Source organism: Macrobrachium nipponense, chromosome 11 (assembly GCF_015104395.2).
Source record: "Macrobrachium nipponense isolate FS-2020 chromosome 11, ASM1510439v2, whole genome shotgun sequence".
NCBI classification, from domain to species: Eukaryota; Metazoa; Arthropoda; class Malacostraca; order Decapoda; family Palaemonidae; genus Macrobrachium; species Macrobrachium nipponense.
The window spans coordinates 59,231,552-59,254,074 of record NC_061087.1 but is presented as its reverse complement, the minus strand read 5'-3'; the positions used below and the strand labels follow the sequence as shown (position 1 = coordinate 59,254,074).

Below are 22,523 nucleotides of genomic sequence, written 5' to 3'. Positions count from 1 at the left end.
TACATTTAGATCCGGAGCCCCATGCTGAGACCGGACAGGAGAAGCAGCAACAACATCAGACTCTCTCTCCACGTCAATCAATGAACCATCCGGAGACGAATACCAACCTGAAGGAGGAGGAGGAGCATGTACAGACGGCATATAAGCGTCCGACATCTGTTTGCCCCTTACCGAAGCAGATGGCTGCCTGTGCGACATCTTACTGCTTTCGACAGAGGGACCAACAGCGTCCGACGTCTTTCCGCCTCCTACCGAAGCAGATGGCCGCCTGTGCGACATCTTACTGCTTTTGGTAGGGGAACTGACGTCCTCCAACCTCCCTTTGTCTCCTACCAAAGTAGATGGCCGCCTGTGCGACATCTTACTACTCTTGGCAGGAGAACTCCCTTCGGAGTCGGAAGAGAATCGCTCCGGACTGCTCCAACGACTGCAACCTGGAGCCTGAGGTGTCATCTCACGAGGCTATTCGGTCGTGGAAAATTTCCTCTTGAGAGGTTTTGACTTAAGACGCCAGTCCCGTTTGGGAGCTGCATCGTCCAATGAAGAAGAGCATACACTTACCTCGCCTTTCCAATGGCGAGGGTGAGCGTCCTGGGAAGCATCAACAGGTACGCTCGAAGGGACGATTGCTTGGGAGCTAAAGCCTCTCGCCTCCCTTCGTCTGTCGACATTCCTTCTCACAGGGGTTGGTGAGCTTGGAAGAGGTCTAGGACTAAGAGCACAACAGGTCCGAGCAGCCGCACCCTCCACTGCACCGATTTTAGCACTAGCACTTGCACTTTTCAATTCCCTCACATCTGACCACAATTTTGCTCTGTTCTCTGCAGAACTATCCCTAGAAGAACGAGACATACTACTTTTACTCCTTCTGATCCTGTCTCTTTCAAGTTTATGTACATAAGGATCATAATTCATCCACTCATTATTATCCAAACCAACACATTCATCACATCAATTATCCAACTCGCAAACTTTACCTCTACATTTCACACAAATGGAGTGAGGATCTAAGGCGGCTTTAGGAAGCCGGGTCTTACATCCCCTCACACACCTCCTAACACTTGAAGAGTCAGATATATTGGAAAAGTCAAAGAGAGATCAAGACGAGCAAGGGTCGAACCAACAAAATCTAAACAGTACCAAGAAAATCCAAAAAGCAAATCCCAAAACAAGCGAAAGCCAAAGCCAAAGTGTACTTCACCAAACCAATTGCGAAAAACACGGGCCAAAGCGAGCGAAAATCCACAATGTTCACCGAAACGGCGGCAGGGAAGATCTGAGGAATAGTTGGAATGGTTCCAGGTACCTGGGTAGAGGGCACACAGGTGGTACACCTGACTACCCAATCGGCGATTGTCGCGAGTTTTGAAATTCTGCTGTGATGTCACAGGGACTTAAGCTATATATATAACTACCAGGTAAGTTAGATGTTTAAAAATATGGTTTTACGTATTTCGTTTACGCTTCGTCGCCAACAGCAAACAACAATACAACAATCTATGACAATTATTGTTTGTATGACTGCATTATCTGGAGAAATTATATACGTATACATACTACCAAAATAATAATGAAGTTCGAATTCATTTTAGCCCTAATGTTATCACTACCGTAATTACACTACTACTATTAAAATTTCTAAAAGGTTACCGAAAAATAAAGGTCACTGTGAACACAACCATATACATACTACATGTTCGTAACTTTATATGCTTACATTTTGTGGCTGGCCAATCGGAGTATAAGTTGAGTGCAGTGATGTGGAATAATTCCTTGAATAGGCTATTTATTATGAAGATATGCTTATAATATATAAGATGAGAATGGTTTTATTGGTAGATCTATATAACTATTCCGCACAATGAACGTCATACATATACCTTGAGTAGGCTATTTTTCATGAAGATATGCCAATAGTATATACAGTGAGAATCGTTTTATTACTACCCTTATTGTCAGCTAGTATCATAATGTGAGTCTTTTCATGTATGTTGGTGGTTATCGGACCTCAGCTGAGGCTTAGCCTACCGATAAACATCGCATACACAACATGGACAAACCCATGAAGCTGCAATTCATACCAGCAATATAGCATGAGAAGCAGTCCAAGAAAAAATCTGTGAATAACTGATTCCGTGATTACTGATCCGTGACTAAGCGATGCCCCACTGTACTATGCGCTCAACTGCCTCCATACACACTGGGTCTATCATACCTACAACACTTGGGTGCTCAACCGATGAAGAACGCCCAGCACCACACACTACACCTTCATCAACCACTCCACATATAACCGACACTGAACATTCAACCATAGGCTCGCCTACTGAACGTTTGACGTCGGCTGAATGCCTGGAGGCAGCCAACCGTCTGTTGTCATCTGATCACTTTAGACACAAACACCACACTTGCACCACCACCTGGGCTCTCAACTAAGACTGCATGATCACCCACTGAACACTCAACCACCACTGGGCGCTCGGAACTCTTCACAAATGAGCGCTTCAGGAAAAAAATTACTCGGGAGACGTAAGCATGTCTTTCTGCTCCGAGGCTACAGGGCAGTTGCAGGCTGCAGTCTATATCTCTGGCACGCTTAGGCACAGTCGGGGGAGCAAAATCAGGGGCTGCGGGCCTTTTCAATGGCCTGGAAAACTCGCAAAATCACTCACCTCATCTTCCGTACGACACAGAATCAGAGCCACAGAGAGACAAGGTATACTCTTCTACCTGGATGCCTTTCCAGCGGCTGTCCACTGAGTTCTGGGACTGCACAGGGTCAGTTGAGGAAGCAACTCCCAGTGGGCAAACCCCACCAACCTTCTGTAGACATTTGGTTTGCCTCCTTCCTGGGGAAAGGGAGTCTGGCAGGGACCTAGGCACTTGCACCAATATCACTAGCACTTAAAAACGATCCATAATCACCTAAATAGACACACCAAGTTGGGACACTGTATCGACTAAAAACCCAACTCCTTATCAACCCTGGCACCTAGACTGGCAATGGCTTTGAATAGGAGAAAAGGCAGTCATAGGAGTCGAAAGAATAGGTACATGAGGAGAATGCAATCTCTGACTTGGCAGGTGCCTTCCTCTCTATTTTAATATTTTCAGCCTAGCTAATTGAGAAAGTAAAGTCTTCCACTTACCCTGATCCCAGTCCCTAAATTCTTTGCAATTAAGGTCAGGAGAAGAAGTTTGTCCTCTGCCAGAACTATAGTGTGGTTGTCATACTTGGCAGAAGTCAGACGAGTCATGCAGCCTTTGCTGCAATACCTAATATGTACTATGACCACTAGAGTCAATATCGAGAATCCAAAATCTAGCTAAGCTAAGAAATAGCACTACCTAATTACAAAGAGTACTTCATTGAAAGCTGGGGAACATCCAACCGGAGAACCAAAATTAAAGCTACCCAAACGATGTACACTTGATAAGCAGGAGCAAATTGTGCTCTTTAGCCGGTTTGTACCTATGCTTTCCCAAAGTGGGTGGAGTCAGTTACCTACTCCAAAACAATAGAGCCTACTCCAAAACAGTAATGTGCTACTACGAGTTTTAAGCTGCCATGAAAGTTAGGAACTTATAGCAATGTAATTAATTGGTAAGTTACTTATATAAAACTTGATATTCTTAAATTAATACTACCAGTTAAGACTTTTCGAATACTTTTCTGAATGTTGCCCATACCTGACTGGCACAAAGATGTAAGCTATCTTTACCAATAAGTAAGATTCATCCCAAATACACACTACTGAAATTCTACAGTAACAAAAGAATGAAAGGACTGGAACAATGGTAAGCTGTAATGATTTAAGTAAGTATTTATCTTTTTAACTGATAAAGTATTGCTTAATTGGTAGATCATGCAGTGCTTAACTGGAAAATTCCACATAAAGAGCTGATTGAGTTTTGTGGAAATAAGGGAGCGAAAGTGATAGAACACTTGAGTTCTATAAGATACAAACTTCACTCACTGGACTGTAATTCTCCAAAGCTTTCCATCACACCATTGAGTGATGTCTGCCTCACATTACACATGGGCACACAAAGAATTCTTCTGGCTACTCATGAACACCATGGAGATCTATCCAAGCACGCATCATACTGGGTGACTGTTGCTCTTTCATTTTTGTTAACAGATTGACATACCTTTTGCAGCAACAGAGAGGGCCAATTATGAATGAGTTTGTAATAAAACAAATAATAGTAATAATAAAAGTGCTAAATTTTCCAAGAAAGTACTACAATATAAATGAAACCTTTGAAAAAAAAAATGTACCTTAAGGCCTGGGCAGTGGGAGTACCAGGCACCAAAACATTGGGAATGCTGAGCTCCTACTCCAGCAGCAGCTCCATTTGGGCCTCGGAATACAATAGGAACATGGATCTGAAAGGCATTAAGTTGCCTTGAATAAAAACAAATTTACTCAGGGTATTACCTACTCCAATGAAGAGAATTCAATATTCCAATTACAATAGTACAGTAATTCACATAATATGTATAATGCTTGACTAGACTAAACCAAATCAAATCTTAATGAAAATAAAGAAGTCACTTAAAGATTACCAAACCAGCTGACATGTAGAAAGTTTTTGATGCAGAATTGATGACATGATCAATGGCTTGCATTGAAAAGTTGAATGTCATAAATTCACAAACTGGTCGGAGTCCCCCCTGAAAGATAGAAAAGCTATGAATTACTACTTGACAACAGACACAGAAAAAGTATAATTTAGAACAGATCTGATCCTTGAGAGATACCTCCATACAAGAGATTACCAAAGCGCTTACCATGAAAATCTACTTCTCTTAAGAGGTCAATATCCCTCAAAAGTGAAGTAAAGCTTAAAATATAAAATTCTCTTTTAACCATGACACTTGTTTCTCATACTTATGTCCCATTGTGTAGGCAATGGTTTATATTTACAATAATAAGACTGGTACAAAAAAAAAAAAAAAAAAAACTTCATGAAGGCAAGCCTAATGAGTGGAGGAACAGTGACAGGAAAGAGTACAAAGGTAGTGGAGATGATAGCTATAAAAAATTCAAACATAAGTGGTGTAAAATGGGTTAAATAAAATGGAGTACATCAACAACAGAAATACTGGAGAAGTGTCAATTCAGTAGTAGCAGACGTACATACACAAATTAAAATGGAATAGTATACATAAAGATAAAATAGCATATCAAGTGAATCTTCGAACAATAGTAAGAAAAAAGTACAGAGAACCTTGGAGAAGCTGCCAAAATGTGAACATTTGCAGTGTACACAAACTTAGGTATAATGGAATCATCATCATGATTAATGTTTTTACATCTCATCTTTCCCTTTATGAAATGAGACCTAAACTTATTTCCATCCACTCTCGAAGTCTTTAGCATTTTCTGCAGGAAATCCCATTGACACTAGCTCTTCTACTTAAGCCATTTTCTATGATTTCCTAGCATTCACAGGTTTTTCTACCATACTTGCTTCTCTACTATTTTGACAATTGTTCCTAATCCTTTTTCACCATAGGTCTTAACCATATCAATCTTTGAGATCTCAGCTATTTTCAAGGCACTGAACACATCTCATCATATCTTTTTCATTCATAAAATGATATTTCCACTGCAATTTAGCTATCACTCTTTGTATTTTACAGTAACATATTTGCAAAATGCAGCATACAGTACAGAATTTTATATGCATCATAAATTTTCCATCTGTAAACTTAAAAAGATACTTTTATTCTAGAATTCTTTCTACTTCATGCACAATGTTGCTACTCGATCTCTTGATTGATCAATTATGTTAAAAAAAACTGGTGTCACAACACGGTTATTGATGCCGTAATAAAATTAAATGGGAAACTAAAAATAAATGAGTTTGAAAAGAATTTCATATACAAATATTTTAAAACATATATGCATATAATATAATCATATCTGTTCGAATGTACAGCGGACCCCCTGTATTCGCATTCTCGACATTGGTGGACTCACACATTCGCTGATTTCTCTATGGACCATAACCCATTACTATTTGCAGGATTTTCGCATATTCGCTATTATTTTACCATGAGAAATATCTACAAATTCCTGGTTTTTAATCAATTTCATCATAAAATGCACTTTTTCTGATAATACTATTAAAAAAACAGGTTATAAACATTTTTAGTGGGTTTTTATTGAGTTTCAACTAACAAAATAGGCAGTTTTAAGCATTTTTATATGGGTTTCAACTATTCATGGATTCTAGCTATTAGCAGGGGGTGGGGGTCTGGGGTCTGGTACTCATTCCCTGTGCATCCCCCATGAATACGGGGAAACACTGTACAGTGGACCCTCCCTATTTGCATTCTCCGGATTCACGGATTTCTCTCAGGAACGTTTCCCCACATTCGCGGAAATTTTGCATATTCGTGGTATTTTTCTATGAGATATATCCAAAAATTCCTGGGTTTTTTTAATCAATTTCATCATAAAATGCACTTTATGTGATAAAACTATTAAAAAAAACAAGTATAAAAATTTTTAGTGGATTTTCTTGAGTTTTAACTAACAAAATAGGCTGTTTTCGGCATTTTTGTAGGGGTTCCAACTATTCACAGGTTCTAACTATTCATGGGGGATCCGGTACGCATCCCCCACGAATACAAGGGACCACTGTACTATCAATACATACACATATGTACTTTATATGTATACAATCTAAATTTTGTTGAGGCAGCCCACTTTTCTCACAAAGATACATAACTTCTTTATATTACAATCCTCACCAAAAATTACAATAAGGATAAAATGTCCTTCGCTGTCCTGTCCACAAGAGAGGAACCTATGTCAAAGAATCCTAAAATGGATATTCGACCAACAAATATCTAACAGTCAAGGGCACAGTACAGTCATCACAGAATGGAGGGTCTTCACCGGACATCAAGAATCCATGAGTGAGTCATGTACTATGTCCAATTCTAAGCCTGCATAGCATCGTTTCTTGTCTCCTTGGCATATGAAGATATGAACAAGGACACACCTTAAATGTAATACTGTGGATTTTTTGGCTCATTAAAATACAGGGAGCCGCCCGGTTATTGGCAGGGGTCCGTTCCAATAGCTTGTTATAATTACCCAGTACAGTCAAACCTCGGTCTTCGTACACCTCTCTTTTCATAGTTTTCAGTTTTTGCAGACTTTTTTTTTCTAAATTTTGTCTCGGTTATCATATATTTCCTTGGTTTTCGTACACTCGGAAACACTCTATCCAATGCCCACTCATGACCCATTCTGACTTTGTTTCTTGCTGAACAAGGATCTCCGCGCTCTTAGTCCACATCACCACACTTGTTTGTTGTGTTTTGTGCTAATTTTGCTGTAACATGCAACATTCTTGCCTTTTCACAAATTATTGCCTCTAACACTTTGCTAAGAGTTCTTTCTTAAATTCTATAGCATTTCTCACTTTTTTCACAGAAGGGCTGCCACTTGAAACTTTCTTTGGACCCATGATGGCTTATTTAGCAGTGGCACTCAAATAAAAGCACACAAAAAACATTAAATGCAAAGGCATGATGGGTCAGAGAGAACATAGGATGCTTTCATTTGTTTGCTCAGTACGGGGCCTAGTACCTGGAAGGAGCTTTTCTGGGTGCACAAAATCCAAGGATATGTACAAAACCGCAAGTCAAAATTTCATAAGAAAAAGTCAACGAAAACCAAATTGTACAAAAACCATGACATATGAAACCCAAGGTCTGACTGTATTTCACATCATTTCTCATCAATTTCCCAGTGAGAGCTGACTACCAAATTTCTACCCACCACCCTACCCCAAAGAGGATGGCACAACAATTATAGTGGGCCAAGTGTAAACCAAACCAGGCAAACCAGAGCAAATGCTGAGAGTCCTATCCCCAGAACCAGACTGCCATGGAATCAATGGCCTAGACTAGACCTGCCGAATAATTCCACTCTTGAGCTTTCAATCTGTTATCTCTCAGGACCAAACATTATTGGGTAGTTGATGATTCTACCTCAGTTCCCACTATTTAGCTCTGGATATACGTACAGTGGAACCCCCGTACTCGCGTTCTCCAGATTTGCGGACTCACTGATTTGCGGATTTCTCTACGGGCCATGTCTACTCATTATTTGTGGGGGATTTGCTTATTCGCAGGATTTTTCTGGCGAAAATAATCACCAATTACTGTATTTTTTGTTATTTTCATGACTAAATACATTTTTATGGTAGAAAAATTATTTACTAATTTTCAAATATTAATACTGATTAACCCTCTTACGCCGACTGGACGTATTTTACGTGGACATACAAAAGTTTTTTTTTTAAATTTGCGGAAAAATACTTATAGGCCTACCAGCCTAAAACTTTTGAATCACGCACCTTGGGGGATGCTGGGAGTTCACAGATCAAGGTGTTGTTTTGTTTACAATCGTTACGCAGGCGCGCAAGCACGAATTTCTTTCTTGCCGCACTAAAAAGTATCTGTGACACATCTCGGAAATTATTTCGTCACTTTGACATAATTTTTGTACCATTGTAAATTAGCCGTTACATGAAGTATTATATATGAAAATGTGCGCATTTTTATGTAGAATACAACAATAAAATACTCATGATTGTAGCTTTTATCAGTTTTGAGATATTTTCATATAAATAACGATAATTGCCAAAATTTCAACCTTTGGTCAACTTTGACTCTACGGAAATGGTCGAAAAACGCAATTGTAAGCTAAAACTCTTATATTTTAGTAATAGTCAATCATTTACCTTAATTTTGCAACTAATTGGAAGTCTCTAGCACAATATTTCGATTTATGGTGAATTTATGAAAAAACTTTTTCCGCACGGTAACTCTACTGAAAAAAATCATACATGTGAGTGTGGTAATGTTTGCACATTTGTAAAATTAGCCGTTATATAAAGTTTTATATATGGAAATGTGCGCAATTTCATGCACAATACAACTAAAAACAACCCATGGTTGTAGCTTTTATCAGTTTTGAGATATTTTCATATAAATAACGATAATTGCCCAAAATTTCAACCTTCAGTCAACTTTGACTCTACCGAAATGGTCGAAAAACGCAATTGTAAGCTAAAATGCTTATATTCTAGTAATATTCAAGCATTTACCTTCATTTTGCAACAAATTGGAAGTCTCTAGCACAATATTTCAATTTATGGTAAATTTATGAAAAAAATAACATTTTCTTTACGTCCGCGCGGTAACTCTTCCGAAAAAATCATATGTGCGATTGTGGTAATGTTTGCACCATTTTAAATTAGCCGTTACATAAAATTTTATATATGAAAATGTGCACAATTTTATATAGAATACAAAAAACAAAAAATATTGAAGGTTGTAGCTTTTCTCATTTTGAAATATTTGCATATAAATCACGATAAATAGAAAAAAAACCACGTTCGGTCAACTTTGACTCTACGAACATGGTCGAAAAACAAACGCAATTGTAAGCTAAAACTCTTAGAGTCTAGTAATATTCAGTCATTTATCTTCATCTTGAAACAAATTGGAAGTCTCTAGCAAAATATTTAGATTTATGGTGAATTTAAAAAAAAAATCTTTCCTTCTCTGCGCGCGCGGATTCTCCGCCACAAATCTCCGAAATGCGTACGTCCCATTCTCGGAATATTTGCTCCGTTTCATATTAGGCATTTCATAGAGTCTTATATATGAAAATGTGTGCAATTTCATGTAGAATAAAACGAAAAATATTTGAAGGTTGTAGCTTTTCTTATTTCCGAAATAATTGCATATAAAAAATATATATATAAAAAAATTCGACATTCGGTCAACTTTAACTCACCAGATATGGTCGAAAACTGCAATTGTAAGCTAATACTCTTACAGTATAGTAATATTCAATCATTTGTCTTCATTTTTGAAAGAAATTGGAGTCTCTAGGACAATATTTAGATTTATAGTGAATTTTTGACAAAAATATTTGTTTACGTCCGCAGCGTTACGAATTCATGCATTATTTTGTGATAATATTTTCTCTGTGTTGCTTTTATCATTTTACAATGTGTTAGATACCAAAATGATTGCAATTTAGTGTACATTACAATGAAAAAAGTAACTTGTTACCTTTAACCGTTTTGCGCACAGCGCGATTTGAATACAATTATATATGAAATTTTGTTTTTGCGCTATCATATATCGCATTATTTATATATGATGATATTTTTTTTCATTTCTGATGGTTGCACACTAAACTTCAGCCAATGATAAAAAATGGAGCCAAAAATGAACTCTTAATCTTGAAAACTAAGCGCGCTGTGATTTTTTGAAAAAAATATTTTTTCCGCTTCCGCGCTCACTCTGAAACACCTCCGGCACACGGGAGACAATTTTTTTTTTACCGCTTCGGCGCAAGAGGGTTAATACTGTATTAGTAAGTTTAACAAGATTAAATGATATCACATAATAAAAATAGTAATTCTCTCTCTCTCTCTCTCTCTCCTCTCTCTCTCTCTCTCTCTCTCTCTCTCTCTGTGTCTCTTACAGAGATGTATGCTTTTTTTTGTATGATAAATAAATGATTTACTATTTTCAAATAATAATATTAAAGTATACAGCAATAATATCAATTCATTAAAGAAAATACTAATGTAAATTAGTAAAGTTTTAGTTTATAAATTTGAAAAATTATGTAAGAATGAAGGAAATCCCAGTCTTCTCTCTCTAACTCCAGGTACTAAAGCTGTTAAATATATCAAGTAATGGGACCGGAGGAGGAGGAGCTGTTGTGTTGCCACCAAGTGTTCATGCAATTTCTCTCTCTCTCTCTCTCTCTCTCTCTCTCTCTCTCTCTCTCTCTCTCTCTCTCTCGCTCTCTCTCTCTCTCTCTCTCTCTCTCTTCTCTCTCTCTCTCTCTCTTCTCTCTCTCTCTCCTCATTTACTGAGACTCAAGAATTTTTATAGTACATGTACCATATGGTTTTAATACTTTCAAATAATAATAATAATAATAATAATAATAATAATAATAATAATAATAATAATAATAATAATAATAATAATAATAACAATAATATTAACCCTTAAACGCCGAGCCGGTATTTCTGAAAGTGTCTCCTGTATGCCGGCGGGGTTAGGGAGTGAACGCCGGAGTGGAAAAGTTTTTTTTCAAAAAATCACAGTTTTTAAGATTAAGAGTTCATTTTTGGTTCCTTTTTTTGTCATTGCCTGAAGTTTAGTATGCAACCATCAGAAATGAAAAAAATATCATTATCATATATGAATATTGGAATATATGACAGCGTGAAAACAAATTTCATATATAATTGTATACAAATCACGCTGTGAGCAAAACGGTTAAAGCTAATGAGTTAATTCTTTTTTCGTTGTATTGTACACTAAATTGCGAGGATTTAGGTATATAGCAAATTGTAAAACAATCAAAGTAACACAGAGAAAATATTATCACAATATCATGCATGAATTCGTAACCTGCGGACATAAAAAAAAAAATTGTTTTCAAAAATTCACCATAAATCAAAATATTGTGCTAGAGACTTCCCATTTGATGCAAAATGAAGGTCATTGATTGAATACTACTAGACTGTAAGTGTTATAGCTGACAATTGCAGTTTTCGACCATTTCGGTCGAGTCAAAGTTGAACAAAGGTCGAATTTTTCTATTTATCATGCTTTATATGAAAATATTTCAAAACTGATAAAAGCTACAACCATGAGTTATTATTTGTTGTATTCTACATTAAATTGCACATATTTTCATATATATAATGACGAAAGAATTTCTGATTTTTTTCAGCAGTTACCACGCGAAATATTGTGCTAGAGACTTCCAATTTGTTGCAAAATGAAGGTAAATGATTGAATATCACTAGAATGTAAAAGTTTTAGCTTACAATTGCGTTTTTTGACCATATCGGTTGAGTCAGAGTTGACCGAAGGTTGAAATTTTGGCACTTATCGTCATTTATATGAAAATATTTCAAAACTGACAAAAGTTACCACCATGGGTTGTTTTTAGTTGCATTCTACATGAAATTGCACACATTTTCATATTATAAAACTTTATGTAACGGCTAATATAAAATGGTGCAAACATTACGACAAACACGACAAACTGACGAAAGTATTTCTTATTTTTTCGGCAGGGTTACTGCGCGGACGTAACGAAAAAGTTTTTTCAAATATTAACCATAAATCGAAATATTGTGTTAAGAGACTTCCAATTTGTTGCAAAATGAAGGTAAATGATTTAATATTACTTGAATGTAAGAGTTTTAGCTTACATTTCCGTTTTTTTACCATTTCGGTCAAGTCAAAGTTGACCGAAGGTTGAAATTTTGGCACTAATCGTGATTTATATTAAAATATTTCAAAACTGATAAAAGCTACAACCATGGGGTGTTTTTAGTTGTATTCTACATGAAATTGCGCATATTTTTATATATAAAACTTTATGTAACAGCTAATATAAAACGGTGCAAACATTCCGACAATCTGACGAAAGAATTTCTTATTTTTTCGGCAGAGTTACCGCGCAGACGTAAGGATAAAGTTTTTTCACAAATTCACCATGAATCGAAATATTTTGCTAGAGACTTCCAATTTGCGGCAAAATGAAGGTAAATGATTTAATATTACTAGAATGTAAAAGTTTTAGCTTATGATTGCGTTTTTCGACCATTTCAGTCGAGTCAAAGTTGACCGAAGGTTGAAATTTTGGCACTTATCGTGATTTATATGAAAATATTTCAAAACTGATAAAAGCTACAACCATGGGTTGTTTTTTGTTGTATTCTACATGAAATTGCACACATTTTCATATATAAAACTATGTAACGGCTAATATAAAACGGTGCAAAAATTACGACAAAGTGATGAAATAATTTCTGAGATGTGTCGCTGATGCTTTTTAATGCGAGAATAAAGAAATTCGCGCATGCACACCTGGGTAACGCTTGTAAACAAAACAACAGCTTGATCCATGAAGTCCCAGCATCCCTCAAGACGCTTGATTCAAAATTTTTCTCCGAGTAGGCCTATTACTATTTTTCCGCGAATATTTAAAAAAACCTTTTTGAGTCGACGTATTTTACGTCAATTAACCCTTAAACACCGATTGGACGTATTATACGTCCACATAAATTGTCTGTTGGGTGACGATTGGACGTATGGTACGCCGATATAAAAAGTTTTTTAAAATTCGCGGAAAAATACTTTTAGGTCTACCAGGCGAAAACTTTTGAATCACGCGCCTTGGGGGATGCTGGGAGCTCACGGATCAAGGCGTTGTTTTGTTTACAATCGTTACCTAGGCACGCAAGCGCAAATTTTTTTTTTTCTCGCACTAAAAAACATCAGTGACACATCTCAGAAATTATTTCGTCACTTTGACATAATTTTTGTACCATTTTATATTAGGCGTTACATGGAGTATTATATATGAAAATGTGCGCAATTTCATGTAGAATACAACTAAAAACAACTCATGGTTGTAGCTTTCATCAGTTTTGAAATATTTTTATACAAATAATGATAAGTGCCAAAATTTCAACCTTCGGTCAACTTTGACTCTACCAAAATGGTCGAAAAACACAATTGTAAGCCAAAACTCTTATATTCTAGTAATATTCAATCATTTACCTTTATTTTGAAACAAATTGGAAGTCACTAGCAAAATATTTCGATTTATGGTGAATTTATGAAAAAACCGCTCGATAACTCTTCCAAAAAAAATAATAAATTTTTTCGTCCGATTGTCGTAATGTTTGCACCATTTTACATTAGCTGTTACATAAAGTTTTATATATGGAAATGAGCACAATTTCATGTAGAATATGGAAATGAGTGCAATTTCATGTAGAATACAACAAAAAACAATCCATGGTTGTAGCTTTTATCAGTTTTGAAATATTTTCATATAAATAACGATAAGTGCCCAAAATTTAGACCTTCGGTCAACTTTGACTCGACCGAAATGGTCAACTAAACTCTTACATTCTAGTAATATTCAATCATTTACCTTCATTTTGCAACAAATTGGAAGTCTCTAGCACAATATTTCGATTTATGGTGAATTTATGAAAAAAAAAACATTTTCCTTATGTCCGCACGGTAACTCTTCCGAAAAAATCTGAAATTTTTTTGTCTGATTGTCGTAATGTTTGCACCATTTTAAATTAGCCGTTACATAAAGTTTTATATATGAAAATGTGTGCAATTTCATGTAGAATACAACAATAAATAATTGAAGGTTGTAGCTTTTCTCATTTTCAAAATATTTGCATATAAATCACGATAAATAGAAAAAAAAACCACGTTCGGTCAAATTTGACTCTACCGAAATGGTTGAAAAATGCAATTGTAAGCTGAAACTCTTACAGTCTAGTAATATTCAGTCATTTATCTTCATTTTGAGACAAATTCAAAGTCTCTAGCACAATATTTAGATTTATAGTGAATTTTCGAAAAAAACTTTCCGCAAAGCTCCAAAATGCGTACGTCGCATTCTCGTAATATTTGCTCCATTTCATATTAGGCATTTCACAGAGTTTTATATATGAAAATGTGCGTAATTTCATGTAGAATACAACAAAAAATAATTGAAGGTTACAACTTTTCTCATTTTTTAAATATTTGCATATAAAAAAAATATGTAAAAAATTGACAATCTATCAACTTTAACTTGTCCGAAATGGTCGAAAACTGCAATTGTAAGCTAAAACTCTTACAGGATAGTAATATTCAATCATTTATCTTCATTTTGAAACAAATTGGAAGTCTCTAGAACAATATTTCGATTTATGGTGAATTTTTTAAAAAAACATTTTTTTATGTCCAAGCGTTACAAATTCATGCATTATTTTGTGATAATATTTTCTCTGTGTTGCTTTGATCGTTTTACAATGTGTTATATACCAAAATGATCGCAATTTAGTGTACAATACAACGAAAAAAATTAACTCTTTAGCTTTCACCGTTTTGCTCACAGCGCGATTTGAATACAATTATACAGTGGGGCATCGCTTATTCACGGATCAGTATTCACGGATCCAGTTAATCACGGGTTTTTTCTTGGACCGTTTCTCATGTTACATCACTGGTATGAATCGCTGCATCACGGGTTTGTTGTGTTGCGTATGCGATGTTTTTCGGTAGGCTAACCCTCGGCCGTGGTCCGATAACTACCAACATTCATTTAAAGACTCATATAATGATATTAACTGACAATAAAGGTAATAAAACCATTCTCACCTAATATATTATTGTCCTATCTTCGAAATAAATAGCCTATTCAAGGTTTATGTAGACGTTCATTGGTAGGCTAAGCGTAGTTGCAGTGCGATAACCACCAGTACACAAACATTCACATTATGATATTAACTGACAATAAAGGTAATAAAACCATTCTTACCATATATATTATAGTCATATCATTCGTAATAAATAGCCTATTCGAAGAATAATTAAACCACATCATTGCACTCAACTTATCGTCGGAGTGGCCAGCCACAAATGTAAGCATATTCCTTTACGTACGAAAATGGTTTATGTATACGGTTGCGTTCAAAGCGACATTTTTGTTTTGATAAACTTTTAGAAATTTTAATAGTATGGTAGTGTAATTACAGTAGTAATAACATTAATGCTAAAATTAATTCGAACTTCATTATTATTTTGGCAGTATTCGTATATAACTTCTCTGAACAATGAAGTCATACAAACGCTATTTGTCATAGATTATCGTAAGTATTGCTGTTTGTTATTGGCGACGAAGCGTAAACGAAATACATAAAAGCATTTTTTACCTTATATATTATCGTCATATCTTCATAATAAAAAGGCTATTCGTGGAGTAATTCCATATCAGTGAAATCAATTTTATCTATGCGAGGCCAGCCAGCTGACAAAATGTACGTACGTATATGAAAATCAAATTATGGTAGCGTTCACCAGCAAGATTATCTTTCGAAATTTTTATAGTACTATTCATGGCTACGTAGTAATAATGTTTGAATATACGTAACATTAATTTTCAATACAAAATATCATCGTTATTTTTGGTAGGTGAATATAGTTTAGAATTATCATACATACACTGCATTGTTATGGGTTTGTGACATAGAATCGACTTTGCGACTTCGTTCACTTTGATATTTCTGGGCTCAGCTCGTGTCGCTGCGCGAAATATCCTTTAATCTATTATTTCTAGGGTAAATGTACTAACACATACCAGAGAATAAATAAATAAAGAAAAGGTCAGTATAACTGACTCGCCTCACCCTCAGAGAGTGCGGTATGAACACTATGGCGAGTGAGACCACTACCACGAGCCAAATGCCAATAGAATTCTCCCACTACAAAATCCCCCAAGAGGAGAGCCGACCCACAGAGTGGGCAGCACCATACTACTACTACTCCATCCCATGCTGCCGACTGCTGCGCCTCTGGTGGCCATCCTTTTCAGTTAGCGCACACGATACACACGTGCCATTTTCTTCTCTGTGTTTTTGTGCCCTTTCCTTTGGATTTTATTACCATGGAGCGTGCAGCCATCGCAGCAGCTAAGTTAAAAAGTTACCTCAGTGTTTATTGCTAATTGGGTTTTTTTTACCGGCCCTGAGCACGTATTTTTGCCGTTTTTTAGGTATAAATACGGTCTCTAGGTCGGAAGCATGGGCAGCATGCTCTGCCTCGTGGTGGGTCCGTTCTGGTCGCCCATACCCAGAACTTCCCCTGGCTTTTGTACGCTCTATTTTTATTATCTGCTTTTGTTTAGGGTAAGGTCTACACGGTTTTGTCAGCATGCATGTCTTTTACCTTATGTAGGCTCTTCCATCCAGACCCTAGCCACGGCTCTTAGTATCGGCCGCTCGACTAGCTTTTGAGTGGTAGACTTGCCTTCGGGTAGTCGTACACTCCTGGATTTTTTCTCCTACTATTTTGTTTTCTTTCTTTCATTTTATTATTCATTTGTATATTTATGTGATATTGTTAGGTTAGTTAGGCCGTTCTGGCTCGCTTAGCCTAGGTCATGGCCATTGGGCCTTTATGTTACCGCTTTTCAGCTCGGTTGCTTCCCGATAGCATCTCTCTGATCAGTTGGTTTTGTTTCTAGGCTTAGTTGTTGTTCTTATCGCCCCGTGGTCACTAAGTGATCACGAGGCAGCCAGGCGCCTGTCCAGTCACCTTGCCCCCCCTCCCGCTCTTCCATAGGGTCGGGGGGGGGGTGGCTAGGCCTGCCCATGCTCGCTCAAGCATAACCCGAGCCTGCCTCCCTCTCTCCCCCAAGCGGAGGGGGTAGAGGGACGGGACAGACCCAGACTGGACTCGACCTCTCCGGCTTCTCGGTCCGGTCGGATGGTAAGGTGGGGGGGACTGGCCTTTCCCCCCCTCCATTGCTACTCCGTCGCTCCGTTACTAGCCCGAGTCTGTATGCCCCTTGCTGCTCTTTCCCACCTTACTAGGGCTCCTTTACCACCGGAGACCTGGCATCCAGCGGTAAAGGTGCTAGTCTACCCCCACGGGGTGGACCGGAAACATCAGTCGGTCCCTTCTAACCTCTCCGTTTCACTGAGTTATACACTCCGCCACGCACTGGACTTAGTCCGGTACGTTCGAGCTTTTAGGTTTAAGATCTATTATGTTAAACTATTAAGTTTATCTTAAGTACCTTAAACCATTCCCCCTCCCTTCATGTTTCACCGGATACCTCCGGGGTTTATAGCCTATTCAGGCGATTAAGGGAGGGGCTATGCCCAAATTTTTTCCGAGCTCCGGCATGCAACGGAGTTCTTCTGTCCTTTTTTTTAGCCTCGTAAGTGATATTCTTTAAGATACTCATGTGGTCTTTCCACTTACAGACCACCAACTGTGAGCATCCGGATGCGGCCGCCACACTTCAGGACCCATGTGGACACGAAGTTTGCCGGTCCCCATGCTCCATGCGCGACTCCGCACGGGGACATCCAGGTCTGGTACCATGAGACGTGTACCATATGTTACGATCTGGTGAGCCAGCTGTTAGACGGGGTAAGTATCCATCTCCGGTAGCTGGTCCTCATATGTTTTAGTGCTTAAGTTTTACATCAATCACTCTAACTTAAGGTGAATTCAAGGGGCCTTATAGCCCCTATAATTTTAAGTTATGCTTTAAGTTAGCTTTAGTTTTAAGTTATTCTTAAATCTAATCAATACCCTCTCTTCCAGGCGCCGGCCGTGAGGGATACCGCACTGGCAACCCTGCGGGCCTGGGTCGGCGGTTTCGGGAAGAACGCCGCCAAGGGTATGCCCTACATCCTGGAGAAAAGGGTGGCGGGGTACTAATCTTCCCCGGAGGCAAGGCGACAGGATACGTCGATCCAGTAGAGGCGGCCCCGACTATCGCCTTCATCCAGCAACAGCTGGCTGCCTCATTGACTGACCAAGGCCAGGACATCTCCTCGGTAGTCGCGACGTTGGATATTAATGTGGAACCTATGGTAGGTGTAGACGACCTGTTGGTATAGGTAGGTAAGGTGGACACCCAAGGGATACCCTTGGGTGCAACTGTTTCTTCTACTCCTGCAACCTCTCCATCCTTCCAAGGCTTTACGGGTGACGAATTATATACTCCTCCTGACGCTTCAGTTAGACCAAGTCAAGGGGTCAAGCAGTGAAATCCTTGACAAAGACGTCGTCGTCGTCTAAGAAGACGGCTTCGGCGTCATCCTCCTCTCGTAAGTCTCCGGCTAGGAATCCCGGAGCAGAGAGATCTAAAGCTTCTGGGTCCGGCTCTAAGTCCTCGAGGAGTAAATCCTCCAGAGAGAGATCTCACACTCCGACAGAGTCGTCAGTTCCGCTACCCTTGGTTCCAATTCAGAGCCACCCCTCCACCTCCGCAGCAGCTCCGGCTTTGGACTCCAATGCTGGTCTGTTACAACAGGTGGCGACCTGGTTGGGTCTCTGAAAAGTAGCATGGAACAAATGATCTCTCGGTTGTCGGATAGGATTACTTCTCAAGACAGCATTATATAGCCGGACTGAGCCAAGCTCCTCTAGCCTCTCCTCCACCTTTCAATACAGGTGGAGCCCAGCTTCCCCCGTATGACTCTCTACCTCCGTTCTCAATGAACAACCCTTGGAGGAGCCTTAGCTTCATACGCCCCCTTCAAGACGGACTCATTTCTATCCCGGAATGTGGAACTCGGAGGATCGAGGACTTCGAGTTTCTACCCGGAAGACCTTCAGCCTCCGTTCATCGGCTACGCAAGGCTTACCGCTCAGCCATGACTCGGGATGATAAAGTACCAAAGGAGACAGTCCTCTATTCACGTGACCAGGCTCAGAGAGAATGGCTCAGGTGTCTAGAGGACATGGATTGTTCCATACGAAAATCCAACCTTCAAGAGTCCGTTTTACGATCTTACGATGGATGAGAGTACCCCGCTCCCTTTCCTGACAAAGATCACGACGTCTACCATTCCAGCGGCCCAGAAGGGGGAAGGGGACCCCATGCCTCAACTGAAGGAAGCAGATCCTACATCTCCGTTACTTCCTTCAGCCGGAGAATTGTGGGAAAGACTTACCTAACACCTTCTCAGCTGGCAAACTAAACGGCCGGGACTGTGCTATGGAGCAGTTTGGTGAAAAGTTACCTAGGCTTCCAGATAGCCTTATTCAGGCTGAATTTGACGCCAAATCGCGGTTAGCCGATCGATTAATTCCATGGCTATGACCGAGGGGTGGCTACCATAGCCTATGGCTCAGAACCGCTCTTCAAGCTTATGACCAAATCCCTGACTCAAACGGTACAGTCAGATATGTTTGAGTTTGCCACTGCTAGGACGAATTGTAGGAAGCATGTCCTACAAGAAGCAACTATTCGGCACGAGCCGAATAGGTTACTTGCGTCGAGCATCTGGGGAGCAGACCTCTTCCCAGAAGCGATGGTGAAGGAGGTTCAGTCAGAGGCTACGAGGTTGAACCAGAGCCTTAAGGACGTTGGGGTCTTACGGCCAAGAGGCGGACAAGATCTAGCATCTAGAGGTAAGGGTCAAAGGAAACCCAGACGTTTCCAGCCCTATCAGAAAAAGCAGCCACGCTTTTCTCAGCAAGTTCCGGCTGTTCCCTTAGTGCAAAAACAGCCCAACCATTCACTTCAAAAGGCTCAAATCACAGCCGATTTATGTTATCTCCCCTCAGCCTCAGCCCTCCACCTCTTACGCCCTCTCTCCAGCTTACAATCAAGCCTTCGAGGGTCAAGCTTCACAGAAGTATGACCCGCTCGGGTAAGGGAGGCAGAGGTAAGCGATCCTTTCGTGGGAGAGGATCGGAGGTCCCTTTAATAGGGGAAAACACTTTCAGAGGAGGCCAGAGGAGGCTACCAGAACCAATGAGGAATTTCAGGTAGGAGGGAGGCTGTTTCACTTTCGCACCGGTGGAACTTCAGCAAGTGGGCTCACAGCATTGTGTCAAAAGGCCTGGGTTGGAGCTGGTTAACAAACCCACCCCCATCCAGACCTTTCCGCCAACTTCCTTCCAAGGAACTGACGGAGTATGCGGAGGATCTCCTTCAAAGGAGCTATAGCGAGAGTCAAAAAGGTTAAAAATTTCAAGGACGCTGTTCAGCGTGCCAAAGAAAGGCTCACAAAAAAGAAGGGTAATCTTAGACTTGCCGCTTAACTTAGCCATTCGCTGCGACAAGTTCAAGATGCTCACGATCTCGCAGGTACGGACCTTACTTCCCCGTGGGGCCGTCACCACCTCTATCGATCTTACAGACGCTTACTATCATATCCCTATTGCAAGACACTTCCGTCCGTATCTGGGCTTCAAGATAGGAGACCAGACATTCTCTTCAAGGTAGTTCCTTTCGGGCTCAACGTAGCACCCAGGGTGTTTACGAAGCTGGCGGAAGTAGTAGTTCAACAACTCAGATCGCAAGGGATTATTGGTCGTAGCGTATCTCGAAACCCCGATTGGTTGATCTGGGCTTCAACAGTCGAGGAATGCAACAGAGCAACACTGAAAGTGATTTCAGTTCCTGGAATATCTAGGCCTTCAAGATAACAGGACCAAGTCAAGACTCACTCCAGAGTCAAACTTTCAGTGGCTAGGCATTCAATGGAATCTATCCTCCATACTCCTGTCGATTCCATCATCCAAGAGGAAGGAAATAGCGAAGTCAGTCAAGCAATTTCTGAGTCTCAAACTGGCGTCAAGAAGATCTCAGGAAGGATCCTGGGTTCTCTCCAGTTTGCATCAGTGACGAACTCCTAATGAAAGCCAAACTGAAAGACCTAACCAGAATCTGGCGCTCACGAGCAAATGTCAGGTCCAGGGACAAATTGTCCTCAGTCCCTCTGATTCTAAAGAATCGACTCCGGCCGTGGGCGAAAGTCAAGAACTTGTCGGTGTCAGTGCCCTTCAGTTTCCTCCACCAGGGTTCACCATCCACACAGACGCTTCATTAAGCGGTTGGGGAGGATATTCCCAGTTCAAGAAGGTTCAATGGAACGTGGTCACCTCAGTTCCGTCAGTTCCATATAAACGTACTGGAGGCAATGGCAGTGTTCTTGACTCTAAAAGGTTACGTCCGCCAAAGTACTCCCACATAAAGCTAGTCCTGGACAGCGCAGTGGTAGTACATTGTGTAAACAGAGGAGGCTCCAAGTCACGTCATCTAAATCATGTCATGGTAGCCATCTTCTCCCTGGCGGACAAGTTCAGTTGGCATCTCTCCTCCACTCATATAGCTGGAGTGAGAAACGTCATAGCAGATGCTCTATCCCGATCAGTACCTCTAGAGTCGGATGGAATGGTCACTGGACAACAGTTCGTTCCAATGGATTCTTCAGAGAGTTCCAGGTCTACAGGTGGATCTATTCGCATCTCAAGCGAACCACAAACTCCCGTGTTATGTGGCCCCAAACCTGGACCCTCTGGCCTTATGCCACGGACGCCCTAGGCTCTAGACTGGAACAACTGGGAGAAGATTTATGTCTGTTTCCTCCAGTGAATCTTCTCATGAAAGTGTTAAACAAACTCAGGACATTCAAGGGTCAAGTGGCTCTAGTAGCCCCAGACTGGCCGAAGAGCAATTGGTACCCTCTCATTCTGGAACTGGGTCTTCGCCCTCTTCGGATCCCCAATCCCAGGCTCTCCCAGTCAGTACAAACGAAGACTGTGTTCGCTTCCTCAGGGATTCTCAAACCCTAAACTTTATGGATTTCATGAAGTTTGCAGCGAAAAGGATGCGAATATTGACCCTCAGAATATTCTCTTCTTGGAATCCGATAAAAGAGATTCAACTTTGAGACAGTATGATGCTGCTGTCAAAAAGTTAGCAACCTTCCTGAAAGAATCAGATATTAGGATCATGACAACAATTCAGCTATATCCTTTTTCAGATCCTTATTTGAAAAAGGCTTAGCAGCTAGCACAATTACGACAAACAAGTCAGCCTTGAAAAAGATTTTTCAATTTGGGTTCAACATAGACTTGACAGATTCCTACTTCTCGTCTATTCCCAAGGCGT

General features: G+C 39.7%; 1 protein-coding gene across 1 annotated transcript in view; it reads right to left on the bottom strand.

Annotated features, from left to right (window-relative positions):
- LOC135206233 (pyruvate dehydrogenase E1 component subunit beta, mitochondrial-like) overlaps positions 1–22,523 on the bottom strand; it is a gene marked incomplete in the record, with an annotated part of 150,109 nt that overhangs the window by 60,989 nt on the left and 66,597 nt on the right. The window contains 2 exon segments of the mRNA XM_064237602.1: positions 4,283–4,390; positions 4,571–4,678. Coding sequence (XP_064093672.1) covers positions 4,283–4,390; positions 4,571–4,678 — 216 coding nt within the window.